At 49.6% G+C, this 18,635-nt stretch overlaps 9 protein-coding genes across 9 annotated transcripts; 4 read left to right on the top strand and 5 right to left on the bottom strand.

The window, feature by feature from the left end:
- Positions 1–570: 570 nt before the first annotated feature.
- helB4 (Cytochrome P450 monooxygenase helB4) lies at positions 571–2,187 on the top strand (the record flags this gene model as incomplete). Its single annotated transcript, XM_014684913.1, has 1 exon — positions 571–2,187. The coding sequence occupies one exon, from the start codon at positions 571–573 to the stop codon at positions 2,185–2,187; it is 1,617 nt and encodes a 538-aa protein (XP_014540399.1).
- An 844-nt stretch (positions 2,188–3,031) lies between these two features.
- Positions 3,032–4,639, top strand: helB1 (Cytochrome P450 monooxygenase helB1; the record flags this gene model as incomplete). The annotated part of the gene is made up of 1 exon (XM_014684912.1): positions 3,032–4,639. The coding sequence occupies one exon, from the start codon at positions 3,032–3,034 to the stop codon at positions 4,637–4,639; it is 1,608 nt and encodes a 535-aa protein (XP_014540398.1).
- A 57-nt stretch (positions 4,640–4,696) lies between these two features.
- G6M90_00g052710 (uncharacterized protein) lies at positions 4,697–5,113 on the top strand (the record flags this gene model as incomplete). The annotated part of the gene is made up of 1 exon (XM_066130550.1): positions 4,697–5,113. One exon carries the CDS (start codon positions 4,697–4,699, stop codon positions 5,111–5,113), a length of 417 nt encoding a protein of 138 aa, XP_065986829.1.
- A 941-nt stretch (positions 5,114–6,054) lies between these two features.
- Positions 6,055–8,011, bottom strand: NRPS1_0 (Nonribosomal peptide synthetase 1; the record flags this gene model as incomplete). Its single annotated transcript, XM_014684911.1, has 3 exons — positions 6,055–6,499; positions 6,554–7,057; positions 7,119–8,011. 3 exons carry the CDS (start codon positions 8,009–8,011, stop codon positions 6,055–6,057), a joined length of 1,842 nt encoding a protein of 613 aa, XP_014540397.1.
- Positions 8,012–8,140: 129 nt separating this feature from the next.
- TES (Nonribosomal peptide synthetase TES) lies at positions 8,141–9,239 on the bottom strand (the record flags this gene model as incomplete). The annotated part of the gene is made up of 2 exons (XM_066130549.1): positions 8,141–8,750; positions 8,824–9,239. The coding sequence occupies 2 exons, from the start codon at positions 9,237–9,239 to the stop codon at positions 8,141–8,143; spliced, it is 1,026 nt and encodes a 341-aa protein (XP_065986932.1).
- Positions 9,240–9,334: 95 nt separating this feature from the next.
- Positions 9,335–9,790, bottom strand: NRPS32_1 (Nonribosomal peptide synthetase 32; the record flags this gene model as incomplete). Its single annotated transcript, XM_014684909.1, has 1 exon — positions 9,335–9,790. One exon carries the CDS (start codon positions 9,788–9,790, stop codon positions 9,335–9,337), a length of 456 nt encoding a protein of 151 aa, XP_014540395.1.
- A 2,012-nt stretch (positions 9,791–11,802) lies between these two features.
- On the top strand, positions 11,803–13,606 carry G6M90_00g052670 (uncharacterized protein; the record flags this gene model as incomplete). Its single annotated transcript, XM_066130548.1, has 4 exons — positions 11,803–11,839; positions 11,913–12,388; positions 12,464–13,225; positions 13,283–13,606. 4 exons carry the CDS (start codon positions 11,803–11,805, stop codon positions 13,604–13,606), a joined length of 1,599 nt encoding a protein of 532 aa, XP_065986871.1.
- Positions 13,607–14,794: 1,188 nt separating this feature from the next.
- On the bottom strand, positions 14,795–15,656 carry G6M90_00g052660 (uncharacterized protein; the record flags this gene model as incomplete). The annotated part of the gene is made up of 2 exons (XM_014684907.1): positions 14,795–15,441; positions 15,494–15,656. 2 exons carry the CDS (start codon positions 15,654–15,656, stop codon positions 14,795–14,797), a joined length of 810 nt encoding a protein of 269 aa, XP_014540393.1.
- Positions 15,657–16,925: 1,269 nt separating this feature from the next.
- On the bottom strand, positions 16,926–17,370 carry G6M90_00g052650 (uncharacterized protein; the record flags this gene model as incomplete). The annotated part of the gene is made up of 2 exons (XM_014684906.1): positions 16,926–17,228; positions 17,287–17,370. 2 exons carry the CDS (start codon positions 17,368–17,370, stop codon positions 16,926–16,928), a joined length of 387 nt encoding a protein of 128 aa, XP_014540392.1.
- Between the last annotated feature and the right edge of the window lie 1,265 nt (positions 17,371–18,635).

The raw sequence follows: 18,635 nt of genomic DNA, 5'->3' as shown, positions 1-18,635 counted from the left end.
AACACCACACCCCCCATCACCCCCTCCTCCACATCCACATCCACCCCACCCCCACCATTGGAACATGAAGCAATCAGCCGCACTTGAGCGACGAACTACCGGGCCAAGAGATCAATTGATGTGACCCTGCATGAATAAGGCAGGTAGATACGCGCTAAGGATTTCTTGATTGTGGCTTGCAGCGGACTACAATGTTAAGTCTCCACAAGCTAATATTGTTCGTCATGGGCTGTTGCTGTTGCCGTTGCGTCAGTCTACGGGAGACACATCGCAGGGAGTTTATGCACATCGTCTCATGTGGCTGCCATCTAACTCTTTCAATTTCCCCAACCAGTTTGAAGACAAGATACAAGGCAGATGCAAAATTGGACTCGGTCAACTTTACAGTGAGCTATTTGGCAAACACCAAATTTCCGTCACAGCCAGTTGACAGCCGTGGCAGCTTGACACTCGACTACCATACAAGACCAGGAAAGTTTCTTTCCTTAACTTGTTGGCATTGTCAATCAACGTAAAGGAACCTAGAAAAAAAAAGAAAAAGAGAGAAAGAAAGACAAAAAGGAAAAAAAAATGTCTGGCACCTTCTTCTTACCCCCATCTCTGGCAGAGCTCGGCTGGATCCGGCTGCTGTGCCTTTGGGCCATAGTCACCTTCCTTTGCAAAGTCACGTACCGGCTGTTCCTGTCACCGCTGCGCACAATCCCCGGGTCTCCTCTATCGCGCATCTTCAGTTCTTACTCGGTGGTCAAGAGGGTTGTAGCGCAGGGAGCGAAATCGGTGCGAGATGACTACGAGGCGTATGGCGACATTTACGTCAACAAGCCCAATGGCGTGAGCATCAGCAACCCAAAGGACATCAAGATAGTGCTCACGACGTACGAGTTTCGCAAAACCGACATCTACCAGATGCTGGATATCCACGACCAGCCGAGCATCTTTACCAATCGCGACCCCAAACAGGCCAGCCAGCGTCGACGTCAAATCGGGCCTTATCTCAATCACACCTATCTCAGCCGCATGGAACCCTTGATTCTCAAATATAGCATCATGGCCATCAAGCAGAAATGGGATCGTCTCCTTGACGAAGCTGAGGCGAAAAACACCAAGATTGGAGGCGCCGCATCCTCGGTCACGGTCAACTTTCGCAACGACACACAGTATGCCACGTTTGACACGATTGGTGCGCTGGCGTTTGGGCGCGAGTTCAAGGCTCTGGAGACGGACGACGCGACTATTATCCGATGGATCGAAGCCACTGGGTTCTATCTCGGCATGACGAAAAACTTTCCATTTCTTCTGTTCTGGCCGTTGGACAAGCTGATTCAGAAGAAGAAGGACATGTTTGAGAGTTTTGTGCAGTACAGCAAGGAGTCGGTGCTCCAGAGACGGCAGCAATTAAACAGCAGCAGCAGCAGCAGCAGCCACCACGACAAGGAAAAGCCAGTTGATCTGCTACAGGCGCTGATGGATGCCGAGGACCCAGAGGCGGAAACAAAGGTGCGCATGACGCCCAACGAGGTCAGCACGGAGAGCATCGCCATGCAGCTGGCCGGAAGCGAGTCGACATCCTTCGTCACATCGTGGGTGATTCACCTCCTAACGCTGTATCCGGCGTACATGAAGCGCGCCGTGGACGAGGTCCGAAGCCAGTTCCCGGCATCGCACATGGTAGGGTTCGACGAGTGCCGGAAACGCCTCCCCTTTCTCGAGGCCTGCATCTACGAGACACTGCGCTACTCGCCCATCACGTCTGGCTTCATGCCGCGCGTCAACCCGGTCAACGGCGTGACCATCCAAGGCCACTACATCCCGGCCGGTACCGAGGTCGCCATCAATCTGCACGGGGCCCATGTGCACAAGGACGTCTGGGACCGGCCGTACGCGTACGACCCGACGCGGTTTCTCGACAATGACGAGGCTAAGCGCAACGTGTTTGCATTTTCCTACGGGCATCGAAACTGCATCGGCAGGAACTTGGCGTGGGTGGAAATGATGGTCATTCTGGCCAATCTGCTCAAGGACTACGATTTGACGCTGCCAGAGGACAGCGTGTGCGGGCCGCATAATGTCGATGAGTTTGGACGTCCGCGCATAATGCCTACGAGGAGTACCCTTTTTACTACGCCCAAGTACCCGGAGAGGGATTGCAGAATTGTAGTTGGCAGGGCACCAGCACGGAATGCGTAGGCAGAAGAGTCTGATGTTGTGTTGATGCCAAGTTGTACAGTAGAGAGTCGTAAATATTCAACCAGACCAGACCCTTTAACATATACATCTAAACATGTATCCCTGAACCCTAACCCTTTTATGGCATTGTGTTGCATTAAAATATCCTAATTAGGCTAGCCGGTCTCGCGGTACAAGGAGGAGGTCAAATAATTATAGCCACTACAGTACTAGTTTGTTGTCCTTGCATCCTTGGCACCGAGTACGCAATTGTCAGTCTGCATTATCAAGCTTACTCGGCCGGTGAGGTCAAGTCAAGTCAGCTTGCATCAAATCGAATCGCCGGAATATGAATGGCCGCTTTTCGGCCAAGCTGAGCGTTTGGCGCCCACCATCTTCTCCTTCCCCTGCCGAGAGCTTGCCGCCAAGCAGGGGTTTCGGCTAAGAGAGCACTTGAGGGCACCCGGGGGGGCACCTGCGGCCGATAAGGACCCCGCATGGTCCGTGCGTCTGATGAGGGCACCTGGGGCAACATTGAACAGGTCAAGTAATATTGTGGGAATGCCGGCCAAACTTGAACCCCGGCGGCGAAATTATGTATCGGCATGTGAACCAGAACTTTGCTCACCCATGCAATGGGGTGTGTGTAGGGTGTGTGAACATACAAGTCCAAGATGAAAATAAAAGCACCATACCATTTGGCCCTATGAGAACCCTCTTGGACGGCATTTCCCTTTTGAGTTTGGCGTCTTCCTTTCTTCTCTTCTTGTGACGCTCTCGTTTTGTTTTTTTATCTTTGCGCCATCTAATCATCTCAGAGCTGGCAGAACAGGAAAAAGAGGGAGAGACGAGTTGAGCTCACAACATGTCATCGCGTCTTGGTACATCCATGGGCCTTGAGGTTCTTTTACTGAGGCTCCAGGGTACCTGCAACGAGCAGCCCCTTCTCGTGGCATCGTCTTTGGTGGCCGGCCTCGCCATCACCTGGCTCGCCTGGCGTCTAGCCTGGGCTCTGCTACTGTCTCCGTTGCGAAAAGTACCGGGTCCTTTTTTGGCACGCCTCACTTCCAATCGCGGCGACATCAATAACTTCTCCGGTGCTGTTGCGCTGCAGGCCCAGAAAGACACGGCCCGATACGGTCCCGTATATGTTTTCAAACCCAATGCTGTCTGCATTTCGCACCCGGACGATGTTCGTGCCGTTCTGGGGTCCGACGACTTCTGCAAGGCCGAGTTCTTCGACATTTTCAACGATGGCAGAGTCCAGAATATCGTGTCGCAGCGAGACCCGGCCTTGGCTCGCATGCGCAGGCGGCAGATTGGACCTTTTCTCAACTATGCATATCTCACCCGTATGGAGCCCGTCATTCAACGCCATGGCTATCTGGCCATCCGCTCCAAGTGGGATCGCCGTATCATGGAGACCAAGACGGACAAAGACGAGCCAGTCGAGGTCAACTACCGCCACGACACGCAGCTGGCCACCTTTGACATCATGAGCGCGCTGGCCTTTGGCAGAGATCCCGATTCCATATCCAAGGGCTCATCCTCCATCAGCGAGTCGGCGGCTGTCATCATGGACATTCTCGACTACTCGCTCGTGCTGGGTCTGCTGTCCCTGTTGCCCTTCTCTCTCATCATGCGACCATGGAAGACCATGTACCGTGAGCTTGCCGCCTACAGCAAGACTTCTGCCCAGATGCGCAAGGAGCACCTCGCCAACGGCGGCGAGCCCCCGGCCGACATGCTTCAAGCCTTTATCGAAGCCGAGGACCCGGATTCCAAGATCAAAATGACCCCCTCCGAGATCCAGGCCGAGTGCATCATGATGATGCTCGCCGGCAGCGAGACGACATCGTCCGCCATCATGTGGACCATTCATTTATTGCTTCTGCACCCGGACATGCTGAAGCGCGTGACCGAGGAGATCCGCAGTGCCTTTGGACCCCGTCACTTGATTTCCCACAAGGACGTCTTGACAAAATTGCCCTTCTTTGAGGCCTGCGTGTACGAGTCACTGCGCGTGTCGCCCACGACCGCCGGTCTGACACCCAGAGTGTCGCACAAACGAGGCATCGTGCTGCACGGGGGCTATTACATCCCACCTGGCACGGAGCTCTATGTGAATCTGCGGTCCGTCAATATGGATGACGAGTTTTGGCACGAGCCGCAGCGCTTCAGGCCCGATCGATTCGTCAACTGCGACGCGGCCAAGAAAAACCTCTTCACCTTCTCCTATGGTCCTCGTAACTGCATCGGAAGAAATCTGGCGTGGGTGGAAATGCTGACCATTACGGCGAATATTTTCAAAGATTATGACCTTGCCTTGACGCCGGACAGCAGGTACGGGCCAGACAATGTGGATGAGAATGGTGTTCCGCACTTGTTGCCGGCAAAGTGCTTTATTGCGTCGTTTCCGTCCAAGCCAGATCGCGATTGTCGCATGTTGATATCACGACCGGCGCTGGGCTAGTCTTGACATGTGTATTCAATACCTTTTTCTGTAGTTGTATTTGAGATACGCACTACTATGAGGGCATTTATCCAGAATTGCCATGAAGTCCAAGACGGCCTCGACAGGCACCCGTTTGTCTTTGTGGCAAGTTCAGAATATGGGACACGGGTAATTGAGAGGTCGTGTGCCTATGCTTGCCTAGAGCAGGATCAATCACCTGCTAATTCTGCCACCAGAGTCGAGGTTCCTTGCGGACTTGCAAGGATAACAGGCTATCTTGTTGTTATATGCACCGGCGTGGCAGCTCTATACCCTACTCAACCCGAGCTATGCATCACCACCGCGAGTGCTATCGGTGATTTGGCGGCTGGACTGGCTGCCTTTATGTTGACAGACCTGCAGACCGATGCAGACATGGATGGCTGCAAGATTGCGTACGCATATCCCTATCCCACTAACCGAAGCCTGTCACCAAGACGAGCGCTTGCATGATGAGGAGCTCGGCGACCATGGCAACTAGATATAAAAAAACTTGTACCTTTTACGCTAGCTGCTTATGTTGTTAAAGCTATGTTCTTGCTTTAAATTAAAGAATAACGCCATCCTTTTCACGTATTACCTAGTAGCTACCAGGTCCCAGTGATGAATTTCTCCATTACTTCCCCAAAGCTCTGTCTCATTTCGGGGCTTCCTCCTCGCTCATACTATCGGACCAATATCTAATAAAGGAGTGGATTACATCATGGCCACTCGATCCAGAGATTATTTGGACGCGAGAGTAATGTCCCACTCGTTAGGATCATGTCCCCAGAATTGCTCGAACTGAATCCCGCCATCCCTTAATCTGTTTTCATTGCGTACTCGTGCCACTCGCGAATCAAGATATTGAAGGCTCATAACCGAGCTCCATACCGGTAGAACTGATCCAATCAAACCATGCTGGTGTGTAAGCGATTCCAAAAAATCATCTTGTGCTCCTGACAATAAGTCAGCGAGGCTGCCTTTGCTTCTGTCGATTCGGCATAGTATCATGTTCGCGAGGGAACCAACTATATCGCCTACACACTCGATGGGGACGTCGCGATTTGCCGTCATATATCCAAACTGTTACACGGAAATGGCTGGTTACACAAGGGCTACGGTCACGAGACCTAGGGCAAAGTCCCTCACGGACTTCTTGTATAAATAGACGGCTTTGGTCCCTCAAGGCCTTAAGGAAAACCAAGGACCTTTGATACCAAAGACTGTTATTAGTTGAATTGAGCTATTGCTCCAAGCCCTCTTTCTGAGCCCTTGTCACACAAACAGTGCATCGTCCTGTCCTGTATGCGCAGACAAGACAAGGCCCCAGACCACCTGAAAAAAGGTAGCCATGGTGACACCGTGTTCGAGGCAAGTATTTCGATTCCTTTCCACAGTGTTGACGCATATATCTACATCAAATACTTTGTGTCTTGTCGCAGCTGCTCTTTGGCTGGTATTGGAGACGCCTGTATTCCGCGCGCAAACTTTTGCCAGTAATCGGATGACTTGGCTTTTATTTGCGCGTTTTGCCAAAAGACAAAGCTGCTGAATGCAGGTCCCGGGCCTTCTTTCAGCTGTCCTTGGTACGCTTGTTGCACATCACGAAGTATGAGAGCTGTAGAGACGCCATCATTCAGAGCGTGGCTCATCTCCAATTTGCATGCTTTGTGAGCCCCATCATTACTTGTGAAGATGGTAAGCTGATGATGCGGACGATTGAAACTTCGGTAGTCAACGGATCTGTAGGCTTGCGCTTGTGCGACAAGGTCATGCTTGTCGACACAGGTGATGACGGGCACATTGGCCGTATAATGTGCGAGCACTACCTGTTCATGGAAGCCTGCCCGTAAATCACTAGGTACAAAAATCGTACGCAGTATTGAGTGTCTGTCGATTACCTGCTGCTACGCTGATTCGAGCTTTGCTGTATTGACATTGTCTCCTGTGATGTGAAAGGCGAGCTCGACCTCGTAAATGCCCAGTCCACTCTGCTGAGCCATCAGTGATACCATGTGTTGCTGCAAAGCCGCGCATGGTACAATCTCTTGTACATTTGCCATATCAACTCCCAAATTATTAAGCATCTGTTCTTTTGAAGATAATGTCTCCTTCTTCGTTTCGCTGCCAGACTTGGCGAATAGGGTTTCCAATTCAGATGCGTTCAAGCTGCTCAAGCTTTCATCCGCGACCTTTAGTAAGGAGTGCATAGTCATAACCCATTCATGAATTTTATTCTGGTGTTGCATCCTCCTGTTGTACTTGACTGTCATCTTGAGTCTCCCACCCGTGACGATGGCGGAAACATCAAATAGAGCAAGGCGGTTCAGCTCAGGGCCGTTGTCAATGATAATCTCATTCTCTAATAGCGGAGCATTTGAAAAGAGACCCTCTTTTGACTCGAGTTGTTGGAAGCTGCCAAGGAAGTTGAAAAGAATCTCTATCTGGGTTGAGTGTGTGCCGAAATCATCTCTACCAACACTGAGACGTGGCCCCGAGGAGCTTCATCTGTAACCGGGCCTTCTGCACCTCCCGTATCGTGTTCACAATATTATCATCGACCGACACTACGTGCAGAGGTGTCAGAGTGGTGAACCAGCCAACTGTTCCCGAAGGATCGACATCCTTATCTGCAGACTCGCGGCCATGGCCTTCAGAGAACACGGTAGGGAGTATTGAGTGGTCGGTGAACACAGCTGAAAATGCTTGCAGCAGAGTTGCTACCATAATGTCAACAGACTCGGCCGCAGCAGGTGTCGACCTATTACCATATCCACTTAACAGCCTTGCAGTTTCTCCCTCGTCTAATGAGAAGGATAGTTCTACATCGCTACCGTACTTATTGGCCTGGTCGGTCATGCCCCAATAGGTGAGATCAAGTGCTTGCATGCTATTCAGGGAGGAATCGAGCCCGTTAGCCTGCACCAGATTTTCTTGGGGCTGCTCTTGTTGTGAACACAGCCAGGTTTGGAAGGAGAGGGGTTTCTCCAAAGACGGTAGGCCGGGCTTGGACCTGATCAGGAATTCTGCCATGTCACCAAGAATTACAAGCCAGGAAACGACGTCAATTACGAGGTGATGGCCTGAGAGAAGGGGAAGCTGTTCCTGGCTCCCATTATTGATGTTAAACAGGTGGGCGGCGAATATAGGGCCTTGGCTTATATCGAAAGCAGAGTTTCGCTCTGCCAGAATCTTGTACAGATTGCTTCGGTCCTCTATCCTCTCAACCTGAAAGGTAAATGATTCCTCCACCTTATCACTCACACTCTGCGTCCAATCACCCTGATTCCCGCGGGAGAATCTCGCACGGAGCATTGAGTGACGACTGACAATGGCATGAATGGCTTTGTGGATTCTCAGGGCCTCCATATGTCGGTTGACTTTGAGCAGTATGGTTTGATTAAAGTGCGATGTAGAAGAGCCTCGAGGGGGTCCAGCCCTATCAAAGAACAGTTTTTGAATAGGTGACAGCCCGAATGGTGTATCCAATACTTCAGCTCAAGGGACATCAATCTCCGCAATCGGGAATGGAGAAATGGAGTTGAGAGGTGTTGCAGCCTCGGCCATGCCAAACAGGGTTTTTGCCTTTAATATATCTCTAACGCTCAAGTCGATACCTGCTGCTCTTGCCTTGATTCGGAGCTGCATCGCAGTAATGGAATCGCCACCGAGTCCAAAGAAGCAGCGGTTCATGGGAATGACTGGAATGCCGAGGACTTGGCTGGCCAGAGTTGGAATAACTGTGGCCTGACCCGACACAGCTACCGCAGACTCTACTTTCGTATCATACTCGTTGGAGTCTAGTAGCAGGTCTTGATAAGCCTCATGGTCAAAATTTTCAGCCCATTTGGCAACTGCCGTCCCATCCATCTTGCCATATCTAGTCAGAGTCATCGTCTCAACACAAATCCAGACCGTGGGGATCATATAATCAGGGAGACGTTCTTCCAGCAACTGTCTTATGGTTGCAATCTGATCACTAGCTGCCTGATTGTCCTTTCCTCGCAGTGGCTTCAGTTGTTCATGCTCAGGGACGCCTCGTCCAGAAATATTGGACAGGGCCAGGACTGCGATAAGCTGAAGTGTAGATAGTAGTCTCTGCAGGTCCCTAGATGAAGATAAGATCCAGCCGGTTAGCCCACGTCGTGACGTTCTCGGCCGTCGGAGCTTCGCCACCCAACACGAGAGTGCGCAAAGAAGGTACCGATTCCGGATCAATTGGCTGGGCGACCGTGGGCATGATAGACATCCAGTCTGCCCGGTACTTTGTAGCAGCGCTGGTCAGGTCGTTTATACACTCATATTCGGACGGTATGCAGATTGTAGTGCCGCGCTGGAGTGTTATAAATATATCGGCGCAGCTTATGTCGAAAGTGTAAGCTGCGAATTGCAACACTCTTGTACTCTGGTTGATCTTGAATTGCCCACCTTGGGAGAACGAACTGGATGCAAGATTCTGGTGTTCAACTACAATGCCCTTTGGCCGCTCAGTGCTTCCCGAAGTGAATAACATGTATGCCGCGTTGCTGGGCCCGATTTCTGGAAGGGGTGTATTAAATTTGGGCAGCTGGGCTGTGCATTGCCGATCGATGACCATTGTTGGGACTATGCCAGTAAAATCGTCATCGATCTCGGTCGACGGTACCAGCACAAGCCTTGCTCTCGTGTCTTCGAGAATTTCCTTCTTGCGACTTAAAGGATGTATGCACCCAGCTGAGTGACGACACCTCCGGCCTTCAGGACAGCGAGCTCCGCGACAACAGCCCATTTAGACTTTTCAAAGCACAGGGGGAAAACAGTTTCATGGCCAATGGACTTTGACACCAAAATCTTGGCAACCCATGTTGAGTGCTCATCTAACTCGAGGTATGACATCTGACCATCCCAACCCGTGATGGCAACAGCATTGGGAGTCAGGTGAACCTGATCGGAAATGATATCATGGAAAGTCTTTTCTACGCCCTCCCAAGGTTGCGAGGCGTTCCAGGAAATTACCTGATCAACATCGTCACGACTTGCGAGGCGTATGTCGTCTAATGTGTCCAGTTGGTCAATATTGTCAAGTTGTTCAACAACGTGCCGAAATTGTCTGCAAAGTCCCAGTATCTGCTTCTTTGAGATGACAACTGCATCAAATCTTGCATCCATGGTGATCTGGATGTCATTTTGACCAGGCCCTTCCGTCGTAGAAATGAGGATGCACTCCATCACCAGGGGGTAGTCAAAATACCCTGTCATCAAGTCGCCAAATCCCTCTACCTCATCGAGAAAAAAATCCATATCAAGTTTTGCAAAGAATTCTGGACTAAAAAAGGGCTTTTCAGACTCAAAGCGGCTTGCACATCGGAACCCAGTTCCCGCAAAGCTTACAAACCAGCGTGCTGGTATGGAAGCATGCCGTCTGCTTGATTCTGGACCTGCTGTAAGAAATCGATGACCTTTTGCGTACTGTTTAATCGCACTGGGACATGATGAACAGGTAAGATGTAGTTCTCGGGTCAGAGTTCAACTCAATCGCACAATACGGAGGTAAAGGGAGGGGATTATTTACAAGACCCGTGCATTACAAGCGACAATCTATCCGTCCATCTTTTTCGCTTTCGCAAGCTCATTAGCCAAGACCACGATTACAAGCTGGGAAGCTCCATGGCAGACGTAGCAAGCAGTCCATGGCCCTTTGGTGACGATATCAAATATGCAACAAGCTGGTGTAGTAATTCCTTTTCTGTTGCTTACTCGCATTCATTTTTAGAATGCTTACCCTGTACCACATTTGGCACGACCCAGCAACGCAGGCTCCTTGGAGATGAATAATTCAAGGAACATGAGAGTATGTGTTTATTTGGCCACCCCTCTGGGTCCCGTATTGGGAGTGACTCACATCCTCAACTCACAAGATCGTGGCCAATTCCGCTATAACCCCAGGCCTCAACATTGAATCCCTCATTCGATCACTGGCAGCTAACTGAGCCCGTGGCGGAGACATCAGACCAGACTGCCTCATCCTTATCAGGTCCCGCGTTCCCCCAGCAGCACGAGCTAGAGCTACTGTCGGCATGTTGGCATTTCGCGACCCATGGTATCACTCTTGCCATGTTACTCCACCTGATGGGGCTATATGTGCCCGTTTTTTACGTGACTTTGTATAGCCAGAAGGAACTAGGCATCAATGGACAACTATCTTTCTTATCTGTTGTCCATCTTGAATGCAGCGAGCATCCTGGAAAGGGCGATAGTCGGCCCTATTGCTGATAGAGTAGGTGCTCTTAATCTGATGATTCCTGAGGCATCTGGCACCGGCCTCCTTCAGTTTTCACGGATAAGCGTTAATAGTACCGCTGGAATCGTTATTTTTTGCGTACTTTACGGGTTTTTGTCTAGTGCCTATGTGACTTTGCTTGGTGCGATGGTCGCGGGTATCGCACCCCATGTCAGTAAAGGGCGCACTTGGATAGGAATGAATTTTGGCATCTCAAGTGTTGGACTTTTAACTGTGAACCCGATCGCTGGAGAACTTATTAAGCATATAAACTTGATTCCTCTGCAGATTTTCGGTGGTGTCATGGTGTTTGCTAATTGCTTCATTTTCTGTTATGTCAGATATACTCAGCTGCGCAAAGGCGTGCGTGGAATGCAAAGGCATAGATGTCTTGGAGGCCGGTATCACAGGAAAGGTTTCGGGCGTGCCCAGTAGAGGAAAGCTGTTACAAAAAAAAACAATTGGTAAGGGCAGGCTGCTATTTATTTAATGAAGCTTAATGAAAAAAGGTGAGGTTCTAAATGAGGTCTTTTGCCTGTTCTGCAGTCCGTTGCACCAATCAAGAGACGAGACATGAGGATCCACCTTACCCCGCCCGAGGCAACTACTGTACTAGCTCCCGGCTTCGGTTCTTGGCGGAGCTAACGTATAAAGGCAAGGTCCTCGAACCGATCCTCCTCCATCATCAAAGGCCCCGCAATCCGATCTTTGAATCGCCTCTCGCAACCCTGTCGGGTCGGGAGCTCCTGATAAACTTGAACCACCACACGTGCACTTATATTTGCCAGAGGTTCCTTTGGATAGAGGCTTGCCGGGCTTGTTTCATGCGTGGCGCGCGACTACCGTACTCGCGAACGGCCCTGGACATCCATAAGAGTAAACGCATTGACGGTCCGTGATTATGGAGTTTCCTGCTGTTATTAGCAATTGGTTGCATGGTTGGTTGTCTGGACTCTCCCATTCTGTTAAGTGAGGTGTAGGAGAGACCACTTCTGACTCATTCACGGTTAGACGGAGGTATCGGCGCATTACAGTCGTGTAGCCCGTCAACATTCACACACATTGATCTATTCGGCTCGCAGGTCATCTCCATCGCTGCTAACATCGTCACCAACTATACGAAAACGGCACCACACCGAGAGACGGTCCACCATCCAACCATTGAGGTGAAGAACGCAACATTCTGCAATGTTACGGTGACTTATACGCATCCTGGGCAAGGAGATGTTATCAATGTCGAAACATGGCTTCCAGTCGGCGACTGGAACCAGCGCCTCCTTGCCGTGGGCGGAGGCGGATACGCCGCGGGCCGATTCGTATACTCTGAACTGGCTATGGTCGCAGCACTGGGCCAAGGATTTGCGACTGTCACTACGGACGCGGGCCTAGGAGAATCAGTTTTGGCACATGATTGGGCACTATTAAGCCCTGGAAACGTGAATCTATACAAGCTTCATAATCTCGCCTCTCGGTCTCTTTATGATGAGGTACGTTGGGGTTTCCCATTCGCGCAAGTTGAAGCAAAAGAAAAGGAGGGGCCAAGCGTTGACCTATGTGCTCAGTCGATTATTGCCAAGTCTGTTATTAAGAAGTTTTATGGAAAATCACCAGAGTATTCATACTGGAGTGGCTGCTCGCAAGGAGGAAGACAAGGCCTCATGCTTGCCCAGAGATATCCCAGCGCTTATGATGGTATTGTTGCCACGGCCCCAGCTCTCAACTGGGGGGAGCTGGTGCCTGGTTTCTTCTGGCCACAGGTAATTATGAACGAGCTGGGGGAGTATCCAGCTCCATGTGAGTTGAGCTATCTAGCAGAAGCCGCTGTGGGGGCTTGTGACGGTCTTGATGGTGTCGTCGACGGAGTCATATCACACATGGACAAATGCGAAGCCTCCTTTGACTCGTTTAGCTACGTAGGTACAGAGCTCGAGTGTTCTGAACTGGGACGCTCCATCAAGCTCAGCCAAGCCGCTGCAGTCGTAGCTAATGCGACTTGGTCTGGCCCGCGAGGATCTGACGGCAACTTCCTTTGGTATGGTATTGGTTATGGATCGAGTTTTCAAGAGGCTTTCGGTGCGGGCGTTGCAACGACTCAATGTAGCCAAGGAAAGTGCGTGGGTGTTCCATCATTGCTAGGAACGCAGTGGTTGCAGTTGTTCGTGGAGAAGAATCCGGCCTTTGACGTCAAGGAGGTAACGCGAACGGATTTTGAGAGACTATTTCACACTTCAGTGTTAGAATACTCGACTGTTTTAGGCACTAGGGATCCGGACCTGTCTGCCTTTCGTAACAGAGGCGGCAAGATTCTCAGCTTCCACGGTTTGGTAAGACAAGTTTCTACAAGGTATTCCCAATTTCTATAATCACTGACACAAGAGCAGAACGATCAATTAATCCCGTACAAGGGCACTGACCAATATTATGACTCAGTGTTAAGACATGCACCAGATGCCCGCGACTTTTATCGCTACTTTCACATTCCAGGATATGGGCACTGCGCTGGAGGGAACCATGCCGCGCCAATGACGGGATTTTCCCAGCTCCGCGCATGGGTTGAGCAGGGTAAGGCTCCAGAGACAGTGGAAATTCAGTTTAAAAACGCCCAAGGCAAGGAGTTTCATAGGCTGCTATGCCCGTATCCTCAGCAAGCACATTTCAATGGTGGAGACTCGACAAAGGCAAATAGTTTTGTTTGCCGGGAGTAGGATAGAAAAAGTCGCCTTTCCAGCATAAATATTGTTAGCTTTAGTCCTGAAACAGTTGCTTGAGATGGTTTTAGATTCTACACGCCTTACACGGAGAAGACCCAACAGATCGTGAGGCCCAACAAAAGGGGCTTCGCCGACATAGTGCCTGTTGTTTACACAGATCAAACATGTGCCCGAGCAAGAGCCCTAGGCATAAACGTTACCTCTATGTATATACAGTTGTCACTGTAAGTCCCGCTGCAGCAAAGTTCTCCTCCAAATATTTTATGCTTTTGGTGCCAGGGATGACGAAGATGTTCTCGCTTTGGCGGATTAACCAAGCCAGTATTAACTGAGATGGAGTGCACCCTTTCCGCGGGGCAACCCCAGAGAGCCTGTCAATAAGTCTCAGATTTTTGTGAAGACTTTGCTCTTGAAACCGCTGCAGAGTACGTCGACTATCGTCAAAGACGAGGTCACCCAAGGAGCGGTATCGACTACTCAACAAGCGACGACCGAGTCCACGGAGGTGCTACAGGAGGACTCGCAGAGCATCGTGAGGTCAGGTGTAGTCGTGTTCTGTAATGTACCAATAGAAAAGGCTTCGCTCAATGAGTCAAGGGGGCTTCGGGAGGTCAACTGATGCCATCCACAGCAGTTCAATCAAGTCGACAGACTGCACCTGTGTGGCAGCAACCAACAGTAGTGTGCTCTGGGATTGGCAGGTAGTTTCAACCAACATGCGTTTTCGAGCCGTGTTTGCATATCAGGCTTAGGCAGGTAGTCTTTGCAGCATGCAGTCAAACTTCGTCGCGTCAAGTACAATAGTACCAATGCTCACATGCCAGGGGATGGGGGTGAGATTTTCCTCAAGGGGCCATGTAACGCGGGCTGTTGACACCGCAAGTGGTTCAGCCATGTGTCAAAAAAAAACTAGTTACTTCCGTCTCTAGTACAATAAAAAGGGTAACTTTAATTCACGCGGACCAACTCTTTAAGAAATAAAGGCATAGGATGGCGCATAGAATGGGGCCGAGGATTCCCGTACCTTGGACCAAGACAAGGCAACATTGCTGTCGCATTTCTCAGTGTATGCGAAAGGGATTCTGGCGTCCTGGCATGTCATGATAACTCGGGGAATGAATTATAGAGAATATTTGGAGCATCTTTAGCCAATTCTCGCAATGACTCTCAGAGCACCTAAAATCATGACAAGTATCCATCACCATGAACTAATGTTGCGTCTTTTGGCATTTCCCACTTCGCCCACTTCGCCGTCAAATTATCCACCGCCTTCTCAAATGCCCAGTCCAGCAAAGCATCAAAGTCACGGCAGCTTTTGATCAAGTTGAAGTCTGCCAACGGCTCCGCGTAAGGCCTGTCGCGGTTGTCCATGTTCTCATAATGCACCCAGTTGTGCGTAATGATGTCCACGTCAGCGTGGCACATTATATTCTGCAACAGTATATGAATGCAGTGCTTTTTATGCGCAGCATGCTCAGGCGGTATCGATGTCTTGTCCCAATTCGCGCCATAGTAATAGTCGAAGTGAATCTCCTTGCGGAGTTCATTCAGACAGTGGATTTGATGGAACACGTCGATCTGTGCGAGATACTTGCCATCGCCGAAGCCCCAACTCAAAGGTGCTTTAACGCTCAGATGTGGCGACTTCCCTGATTTTATAACCGTCGTCTCATCCACGAGAATAACCTCGTATCCCTCGGTAGAGAGATGGTCCCATGCTTCATCAACTGCGGGAGATGGGTCGTGTCGGAAGATTGTAGTGTTGTCGTGTATCCTGCCATTGATCTTTTGGGAGTGTGTCGTAAGATTGACAAGGTCGAAAAAAGGTGCTATGGAGCCATGATTAGAGCCGTGCGATGTTTTCTCATGACGAAGGCTTACAAAATGAGGCCGCTCCTCTTGGGCCGCTATTCAGTGAAGCACCCCCATGGTCGTTGATGATTGAGGACGGGCAATCTTGACTGGAAACTCCAAGTAAGAGGAGAGACAAAAGGGAAAGCATCAGTACGTTTAAGACCAAAGACAAAACAAGAACAATACTCATATTTCGGCTCCTTGGACATCCATGGTCACTGATGGTAACGCTTTGACTCTCACTAATGCCACCTTTGTTCGTATCTGTGAGCAAATGTTCGCTGCTAGAGTGATCCATGGCAAGATGACCTGCGCGGGTGAAAGTTGAGAGCCTTGATAAGCTGTAGCCACTAAAGACCAAGATCTGATCGCTTGGGGAGCATAGGCCGGATCTCCTTACTGGCGGAGTCTATGAAAGACTTCTATCTGAATTAACCCCCATAAGAATGGGTAATATCTAGCTCTTTTGCCTGGCCACTCCTCTACATAGCGCTCTGATTGCTTATTATGGCGTCCAAGCGGCATATTCCCGGCTCTGCGAGTTACATGAGTCTCCACACAACTTTTGGAACGTAGTACTGCTACGCCTAGATTGTGGATATTTCGCAAATGTTACACAACGTAGTCAGGTGGCCAGCCGCCTAACTGTCAAGCCTAGCTTGGCCCCGGCCTGTATGTACTATTCTGCGTAAGCGATTGCAGACCTGACGGGTAGGATACCACTCTGTCTTTAATTTGCCGAAACAAAAGAGCTGCATGGGAGAGGCTCGGAGAGTTTAATAGACAAACGGCCCGCCAGATTGCGAGTTGGTTACGGGCAGTCGGCGACCTCCGATTCAGAAGCAAAGTCAACGAACACATCCGCGCCTGTCTGACTCTCGACCGCGGGGTAATGCTGAGAACTGTAAGGATAGGCTGTCATGTGGCAAATGAGAACAGATTTTCGAGAGCGTTATGAACGGTACGTGCATTTAGAAGCTCTAGAAGCTCCAAAAACGGGGCACATAGTACTCCATGAATCTGCCCTTCCTTGTACGACGAGATCTAACCTCTACTGCAAATTTTTACATTGAAAAACGTCTCAAACGTATCCACTTCGGCCCTGTCCGTTACCGCCTCTTTAGCAGCTACATCAGCATCCCCGCTTGTAAGCCACTTCTCACAGTGTTTGCACCCAAGACTACATTAGTCCAAGATCAACAATGATGTAGAGTTCAAGGTCTGCTTGTAAGTTATTTCGAATTGTCTCGTTTTAGCCCTCTTAGGTACAGATCATTCATTCATGAACAATCTTAGCCGAGCCAGGAAGATATATATCAATATTCTTGTTCAGATATCGAGTAGAGCCATAATATTACGAGGGTTCTATATTGCCAACACATGTAGCAATGAATCAACAACACTCGATCCCTCAAATATAACTCTACCTTGAACTTGTCGCGACGCCGTCAACGTCTTCCTAGCGCTTCTCATCGCGTGCTTTGATGTAACTCCAGCCACTTCGTGTAGCAACGCCGTCAACGTCTACCTGGCGCTTCTCATCGCGTGCTTTAATGTAACCCCAGCCACTTCTTGTAGCGACGCCGTCAACGTCTACCTGGCGCTTCTCATCGCGGTCTCTAATGTCCCAGCCGAGACGCTTAAGATCGGAATTTCTGATATATCCGCCCTCAATATGGACGGGTTTGCCGTCAATGGCGACGTCAACATCACGCTGGATAATTTCTCCATAGTCAGCGGCAAAAGAAGGCTTTCGAAGTGCCTATTTAGTTAATCTTGTAATAAGCCTTGACTTTCCATATCGAGAAAATCTTTCATACCTTGACTTCGTTCCCCTTCAACACAGGAGCCGCAATCGCAGACGCCGCTAGCAACGAGCAAACAATTGGGGATGAAATTCTCATCTTGATAGCGGAGATTAAGATCAGGAAAAGATTTGATTTAACAGATGGATTTGAAGTTTTAGTGCCTTTGGCCTGCGCTGCTAGACTGTGACAATAATTCGATGAACTATTGCTGGTTACTGCACAAGTTTATTGAAAGCCTAAGCAAGCATCCTTTTTATAGTTTATCCCACCAAGGAGGGGTCGAATACGAAAAAGAATGTGTAGAGGCTACGGAAAAATGTCTTGCAATAGGCAAATACGACTATGGGAAGATAGTACGTAGAAGAGGAAAGTTTAGACCAATGCAATTACAAACACTTTACCTAGAATTTCAATGCGTCGAACTAGCGATTCGTCTATATGACGTGACCATGCGTGTTGGTTTAACTTCATAAAAACCAAAAGGGCCTTGCAGGTTGGCTATTTCTAGCCATGCATGTTGGTTTGATTTCCTAAACACCAAAAGGACCTTGCACGTTGGCTATCTCTAGCAATGCGTGTTGGTTTGACTTCCTACAAACCAAAAGGGCCTCGCAGGTCGGCTCTGCTTTCAAAATGCCTCATTATTGCAGTAAGCTCCAGAATTTTATATGGCTCGGGGATATTTGCATGTCCAAGGCAAGCTTTAGTAGCTCATCTGTAATACGAGCTTCGTAAGCCGACATGCGGGTAGCCAGCGCGGAGGTGACATTGCACTACCCTGGCGCATTCCAAACCAACGTAATGTATGCCAACTTAGTAGTGTTATTGGACCTCGTGTCGTCGGTATCAATTAGCATACTGCTGCGTCAAGCCACCGCCGGGAACGAATGCGCAGCAGTGCCCCTAAAGAGGCCAAAGCGGAGAATTCAACTGCGCGAGGAATTATGATTTTCAAATAGATGGAGGACATGTATCTTAGTTCCTTTGAAACTACGAATTCAATAGAATCGGTGGCGATTGAGCTCATCAGTTTTGAATAAAACCTCCGCAGCCTGCTCCTTCGTAGTGATGGTTCAAAACTTCCTGGAATCAAATCCTGACCGAATAGAACTATGAAATGCTTTAGTTCCATTGTTCTCCTCAAATATAACATATTCCCACAATGCTAGTCCAGAAGATCGTCGTCATCGAAAGGTTTTGGTGGTGGACCTTCATGTATCATCTGACCAACAGTCCAAGAATCAAATCGGTTCCAATCAATACATTTATGATTTGTGGTTAAATCGAAAAATGGTACAGAAGAGTGTTTGGTCCAGTGAAATGTGTAAATGTTGAGGTCGGGGGCACACATCAAGTGTTGG

This window comes from Metarhizium brunneum, chromosome 3 (assembly GCF_013426205.1).
Source record: "Metarhizium brunneum chromosome 3, complete sequence".
NCBI lineage: Eukaryota > Fungi > Ascomycota > Sordariomycetes > Hypocreales > Clavicipitaceae > Metarhizium > Metarhizium brunneum.
The sequence above is the reverse complement of the archived record's forward strand: the minus strand, read 5'-3'. Positions and strand labels throughout refer to the sequence as shown.